General features: G+C 37.4%; 1 protein-coding gene across 1 annotated transcript; it reads right to left on the bottom strand.

Annotated features, from left to right (window-relative positions):
* Window positions 1-1,532: 1,532 nt before the first annotated feature.
* LOC127411989 (lactoylglutathione lyase-like) lies at window positions 1,533-7,674 on the bottom strand. The gene is made up of 6 exons (XM_051647995.1): window positions 7,325-7,674; window positions 6,579-6,661; window positions 4,636-4,776; window positions 4,364-4,431; window positions 4,152-4,241; window positions 1,533-1,901 (listed from the first exon to the last, which is right to left on the bottom strand). The coding sequence occupies exons 1-6, from the start codon at window positions 7,517-7,519 to the stop codon at window positions 1,810-1,812; spliced, it is 669 nt and encodes a 222-aa protein (XP_051503955.1). The 5' UTR covers window positions 7,520-7,674; the 3' UTR covers window positions 1,533-1,809.
* Window positions 7,675-7,748: the final 74 nt, after the last annotated feature.

Here is a 7,748-nt window from a genome sequence, read left to right as displayed (position 1 = left end):
TTAGCACTAAGATCAAGCAAAAAAAAATAAATAAAAAAACCGCAACTGACCAATTAAAGATGATTTCCGGACATTTATAAATTTTAAGGGCAGTCTTCTACTACTAAAGACTACTACACTTCAGATAGATGGGCCTACGATAAAATATTATGTAATATATCAAATATTAGATAAAAAAGTGAATTACAGCAGCATTTTTGATGGCACATTTTAAACATGTTGGGCATTTAGGTCACTTTCGGTGGCATTTTTGCCCTGAGTCCTGCTGTTTAATTTTCTGAACCTCGCAGATTGAACTAAAGATTGATTTATTCTTACAGTGCCTCTAGTAGAAAAAAGCGTAACTGATTAAACTTAATTTACTATTACAGCGCCCCTAGTGGACAAAAGCGTAACTGATTAAACTTAATTTATTGTTACAGTGCCTTTAGTGGACAAAAGCGTAACTGATTAAACTTAATTTACTATTACAGCGCCCCTAGTGGACAAAAGCGTAACTGATTAAACTTAATTTATTGTTACAGTGCCTCTAGTGGACAAAAGCGGAACTGATTAAACTTAATTTACTGCTACAGTGCCTCTAGTGGACAAAAGCGGAACTGATTAAACTTAATTTACTGCTACAGTGCCTCTAGTGGACAAAAGCAGAACTGATTAAACTTAATTTACTATTACAGCGCCCCTAGTGGACAAAAGCGGAACTGATTAAACTTAATTTACTGCTACAGTGCCTCTAGTGGACAAAATAGGAACTGATTAAACTTAATTTACTGCTACAGTGCCTCTAGTGGACAAGAGGAACTGATTAAACTTAATTTACTGCTACAGTGCCTCTAGTGGACAAGAGGAACTGATTAAACTTACTGTTACAGTGCCTCTAGTGGACAAAAGCGGAACTGATTAAACGTAATTTACTGCTACAGTGCCTCTAGTGGACAAAAGAGGAACTGATTAAACTTACTGTTACAGTGCCTCTAGTGGACAAAAGCAGAACTGATTAAACGTAATTTACTATTACAGTGCCTCTAGTGGACAAAAGAGGAACTGATTAAACTTCTTTTACTATTACAAGGCCTCCAGTGGACAAAAGGTGAACTTACCAAGTGCCTCACATATTATTACACAACACTTAAAACAAAAGACTTGTTTCTTCCCCAGCAAGATTCCTCATTTTGGCCAACCCTGTTTTGCAAACATGCATGAGTGCTTTTGGATTTTTTTTCTTTCAAATAACCTTTTGTTTGGCAGCTAGCTCTGCTTGATGTCATGTTTTAATTACGGTACACTGTGCCAGAGTCTTTAGTCTTTTATCACCGACTGATTGTAAACCATTTGCTTGGCGCGTTCAAACATGAAAAGTATGTTCAAGCTGTCTGGATAGTACTGACTTTAAGAGAAGATACTGAAACACATAGGGTCACATTATAGGGTGCATCCCAAAAGCTATTGTTTGATCCTAAAAAAAAAAAAAATAAAACACCCTCATCTGCTCCTTTCAAGTAGTCAACAAAAGAGTCACTCAACAAAAACACTTCTTTGTCTTATTTAACAAATAAAGGCAGGATTTTAATGTTAGACTCAATGGAAGATTGCATTCAAAAAATATATAGACCTATTTTTATTGAACACTTTTTTATTTCAGCCACCAGATTTCCAGTGCACTGCCACGATCATTCATAAAGATTGTCTGTCTTCATTGTGCACACTTTTCTTTGCCATCCACAGAATAATAACTCTGTCTGATCACCCGACAGTCCTTGATTTTCATAACTAGCTTCTTCTGTTCAGGTCACAGCATAAGAGAAGCCTTTAAGAAGTGATGGACACCATGTTATTGGGGCTGAGGATCTCAATCCAATAACCATCAGGATCCTGAATAAAGGCCAGGCCCTTCATTTTACCTGCAGAACAGACACAGGGACAGAGATTAAGGTCTGAAATAAATTGAAGATTGCATTAAACATTGTATAACAGCAATGTGATAACTACAAATTATTAATTGACATCAGGGGCGTAACTACAGGGAGGGCAAGGTGGGCAGCTGCCCTAAGGCCTGGGGTGAGAGGGGCAGAGGTGGGTAGAGTAGCCAAAAACTGTACTCAAGTAAAAGTACAATTACTCAAGTAGAAGTAGTGATGTTAATAATTTCTTGAGTAGGAGTAAAAAAGTATCCAATTAAAAGAATACTCAAGCAGTGAGTAACTAGTTACTTTCATATGTTTGAAATTGATGTTTAATCTCCAATATTCCATTACATAATACACATTTAACATGTATTACAGAATAATAATAATTATTATTATAATTATTATTGGAAATTCTTTCATCATTCACCCTCATGTTGTTCCAAACCTGTATGACTTTCTTTCTTCAATGAAACACCCTGAGAGCACACATACATCTCCCAGATGTCTATTAGATGTGCGTGTTTAGATCTGAAAGATGTCTATTTTACATTGTTTGCTCATCTGCAATATATCTATTAGACGTATAGCAATATGTCTATCTGCTTCCTCTCAAATGTCTGCATTCACCAGATGTCTTTGAGACACTTATGATTTGGAATGTTCATAAATCTGATATTTAAAAGATGTTTAGCAGATGTTTATTAGATTGTGATGCTTTCCAGATCAAAAGATCTAAAACAGACATCTCGGGGATATATGTGTGCTATCTGGGCAGTTAAGGAGATGTCAGACAAAATGTTATCCTCAGTCACTATGTTTTATCCTCCATATTTTAAAAGGGAATGGTGACTAAGACTGTCAGTCTGACATCTTTTGGGTTCCACAAAATACAGCAAGTCACACAGATTTGGAACAACATGAGGGTGGGGAAATGAAGACAGATTATTAATTTATGGCTGAACTATCACTTCAAGGATGCTTGTCAGATTTGGCAATCTGACAAATCTGACAATTAGAAGAGAAGTTTGGAAACCAGTTTCTAGTAATTATTATGGTGAAAAATGTGAACAATATTCCACAGGCCCAATCATGTATAAGGCTGAATAAAAGCAAGCAAAATCATGCTTTATTAATGGCTACCTTCGCTATTTCACAGCGTTTTAAAGTCCTCAATGGATTCTTAGTTCAATGTTGTTACAGTATTTTCAGTGTAGAAAGAATTGAGATCATTAGTTCAGTACAGTAAGGGTACACTGCACCTTATCTCTGTATGTTAAAGTGTGTTAGGCTTATTTATGTGCCGCATCTGACAAACGCAAAGTTGCTGTGCAGTGTGCACGTGCAGAGATTAGTCACGCCAGTAGTCACGCATGTACGAGATCAGCATTGCAAAAGACATTTACACTTAATGTTTAAATGGATTTATACATTAGACGCTGATAGATTTCAGCACTGATATAAAAATGTATACTTATAAACTGAGGTCATAAGAGCCCATAGTTACAGAATCACCCTGAAAATGACCATCACCACAACACAGACGAGCTCACATTATCACAATCGCCAAACCGCAACAAGTTTTCTTAAGTTGGAGCTGCAATTCTAATCTTGAAATATCCGCTTGTCTTGGTGTAATAAATGAAGGCATTGTGTGATGAAAGAAAGTGTTTGTTTTGAGCGTTTGCTGCTGCTGCAGTGATGAACTGGACTCGAGTGACAAAACGCAACTGTAAAGTTCTGTTGTCGTAAAAGTCCCATTTAAAAATCTCTCAATAAATTATGAATTTATAAAAACGTATTTAATTAAAACTAGTAATGTAACGACAGGAACGTTGCCCATTGTAACGAAGTAAAAGTAAACAATCTTCATTGAGTAGGAGTAAAAAGTACCCACTATTAAACCTACTTTTAAAAGTACATTTTCTCCAAAAATGTACTCAAGTAAATGTAACGGAGTAAATGTAGCACATTTCTACCCACCTCTGGAGAGGGGGCCCACGAAGGTCAACCAAAAAGAACCATAAAAATGACTGCGGGCCTGATGGCAATTAAAAATTACAGAGGCCCCCCAAGGAGGGGGCCCAACAGGTTCTTTGCACTGGGGCCCATAAGATCTAAGTTATGCCACTGACTGACATACAGTAACTATACAAATACAAATATACCAAATTAGCATGTTCAGTGAAAGTATGTCTGACATGTAATAATAATGAAGAGAGCCATGTAGTAATAATAAAAAATTACCATCATCAGGTTTCTTTACAAAAGTCACTCCTTGCTCTTCAAATATCTTGCAGGCTGCATGGACATCTGGCACAGCGATTCCAATATGGCCTAAAATTACATGTCATTAATCTTCTCAATTTTCATTTTTTAGTTTAATAGTGCCATCTCCCTTTCACAGGAAATACTATGACAGAGAGGAATGGTATCCTGTATTGTCATCCTGTATTTACCAAAGCCTCGTGGGTCTGAGTTGCCATTGTGGTAAGACTGGCTGTCATCCCCCTCTGAGCCCCAGTTACTGTTGAAGTGAGAAAAGACAAATGAGAGATCCACAAAAGGAGATGCAAGACTGAATGTTATGGACTGAAAGCCTCGGTCACCGTTCACTTTCAATCATTATTCAATTTGACAGAAAATGAAATCATATGAAGCTGCATTTATCAAAAAACTAGCTGCTGTCCATCCCAACATGATCATTGGAGTTGCTCATGCATCAACTTACTGGGTGAGCTCTATAGTAGCTCGACGGGAGAACGTCCAAGCGGTCCTCTCCTTTACATCTGCAGGGATCTCTTTCTTATCCTCATAACCCAGGAAATACAGGGTAAATCGCATGGCGGGAAAATCAAACTTCTGTAACAGCCTACAATGAAATATATACAAACCAAACATACTTCATAGTAAAGATCAGGAAACTGAGGTACTTGACTGACAGGTTCATTCACATTCCCTGGTCTTAAAGGGATACAGTAGTTCATCCAAAAATGAAAATTCTCTCATCATTTACTCACCTTCATGCCCTCCCAGAGAATATTTCAGCTCTGTAGGTCCATACAATGCAAATGATAGGTGGTCAGAACTTTGAAGCTTAAAAAAACACATAAAAGGTAGCATAAAAGTAATCCATAAGACTCAAGTGGTTTAATTCATGTCTTCAAAAGCAATAAGATAGGTGTGGGTGAGAAATATATCAATATTTAAGTCCTTTTTCACTATAAATGTCCACTTTCACTTTTACTTCCACATTCTTATTTTGTTTTTTGCAATTTGCATTCTTTGTGCATATCGCCACCTACTGGGCAGGGAGGAGAATTTATAGACAAAAAAAATGGACTTAATGATCTTTTTCCTCACCCACACGCATATCGCTTCTAAAGACATGGATTTAACCACTGGAGTCATATGGATTAATTTTATGCTGCATTTATGTGCTTTTTGGAGTTTAAAGTTTGGACCACCATTCACTTGCTTTGTATGGACCTACAGAGCTGAAATATTCTTCATTTGTTTTCCTTTTTGGGAGAACTATTCCCTTAATACACAATTTCACAATACCTATTCTAGTGGTCGACTGATCTATTGCCTCAGCAATATATCGGACTGTATTAGGAATTTTTAATTTATCGACATTGGCCGATGAAGTTTCGCATTTGGCCAATTCGTTTCTCAAGCCGTGAGGGTGCAGAGAATCACCTGTTTCAAGAATTTCACACACCATTGCACTTGTGTATATGGCTGTGTGACAATAAAGTGATTTGATTTGCTTGCATGTTAAGCAGATGTCTGAGACATGTAAATGACTAATAACAGTTTGTTTTATTGTTACGTGCCATCGTGTTCCACAGAGTGGCATACAACGTCTCATTTAAACTGTCATGTGTATCAGAGCTGTGACAGACACGCTGGAGCTCAAGACGTTTAAAGTGCTCCCTTGTTTCATTCTCTCTCTCTCCTAAACAGTTCCCTGTACCTTTTTACTGTCTTATCTAATGATATAAAGGCAAATAATGATCAAACTTCTATCATACACCATCTGAAAATATGCAGATATCTCATATAAACAGATCTAATTTACAAACCTAACAAAACTTGAGCAAATCTAGCATTTCCTCAAGCAGAGCACTCATATATCTTCCTCTGAAGCGTGTATTCTATCAGCCTCGATCAAAACTCTGTTCCTCTGACTCACGATTCAAGCAGGCGATCAGGGCAGAGTTAACTGAAAGCTGTCAGTAAATTGCTGCTCTTGCTGGAGCCGCACTAGCACGTGAGAGCAACTTCAAATACTTTTATAATTATTATTATTACTTTAACGAAGTTAAAGTTTGATTTGTCATTTTGAGTAAATACAGTGCTAAATAAAAGTTAATTATTAATTTTATGCACTTGTTATTCACTACATTTACCTTTGTGATATATCGGCATTATATCGGCCACCATGTACTCTGGATATCGGCATCGGCCATTAAAAAACCCATATCGTTTGACCACTAATCTATTTATTATGCGACCGAAATGGAACTACATCAACATGTTGGTCTAAAAATATCTTTATGTAACACATTTTGATTTTTACACCATCATAAATGAGAAATAAATAAACAAATTACTTAAATAATGTGAAATGCTCATTTGTCGACAATCTATGAAACTATGAACACTCACGTCATTCCCAGGATGCGTGTATAAAAGTCCAGGGATTTCAAGGGATCCTTTACCCGCAACATTGTCTGCTGCATCATGAAGTCCTACAGCAGTGGGAAGAATGTGCAATTTCAAAGAGATGAGAAATAAGATTTACAAATAACTGTATAGATTATCAGGTACTTGAATCACTAAAACCAGCTGTCTACACTTCCCATAAAGTCTTATTGATGAAGGGCTTAATGATACAAGGTCTTTGCGAATGAATCAAATCTTTGGTCTGATGATGTGCTGGGAAAGAAGTTTAACTTTAGGTTTATTTCATACAGGACCTCTGTTATCTATGAACCAAAGTTTCTAAAATACAGTTTAACACACAGTATGTGCAGGTATCTGGTTCATACATGGCTACTGGTGATATTTGTTTAGGTGCACTGCTCTGTGACACTGGGGTCAACATTTCCACTCTGTCAAATGTCATTATAGTGACGTCACTCAATCTTTACATATCAATTCAACAGCATTACACGCAGAATAACATCTCAATATGACTCAGCAAAACCGCTTTAATTTACAAACAATCTTCAACTTCAGCAGAGTTACTAACAAAGAGGCAGGGAAATCACTATAACATAAAATCTATTTACGAGAACTTATATTACGTATTTCTTATTCATTAGTGAGTTAGAAAGGGGAAATGACGGACGGTTTGATTTACTGGCCCTCTCCCCTGTCCTGCAGTATTGGGCTCAAATTCGTAGTCTTACTTTAGTGATGGGGTCTCCCTCTTTACATGCAGAGGCAGCTGCTTCGTTGGTCAGCCCTTGGTCAGTCATTTCAGGTGTGTTTCGGCCAGGTGATCGCGGGAACAGCAGACAGCTGACAAACTGGCGGAAATACACAGCGGAGGGGGCGTGGCCATGGTCTGCGTCTGGTGCGTGACGTAAAGTGGGAGGGTCCATATAAATAACAGAGCTGGAGCAGTTCCACTTTATTTCCTGCAGAGGCCGCCAAAGCGGCTCTTAAGTGTTTTATTCCATAAACTTCACTGCAAAGTCTGGAAACTTCTACTCAAAAGCCAGAGTGCTTAATTGCTAATACATAGTTATTCTCTTTGGGAAGTGTCTTAGGAGTGCCTAATTTTTCTTTTAGAACTGTAATTATCTGGTACGTTGTGCTATTAGATTGAAT

The sequence above is a fragment of the Myxocyprinus asiaticus genome, chromosome 21 (genome assembly GCF_019703515.2).
Source record: "Myxocyprinus asiaticus isolate MX2 ecotype Aquarium Trade chromosome 21, UBuf_Myxa_2, whole genome shotgun sequence".
Classification (NCBI taxonomy): Eukaryota; Metazoa; Chordata; class Actinopteri; order Cypriniformes; family Catostomidae; genus Myxocyprinus; species Myxocyprinus asiaticus.
This window is presented reverse-complemented; position numbering and strand designations above follow the sequence as displayed.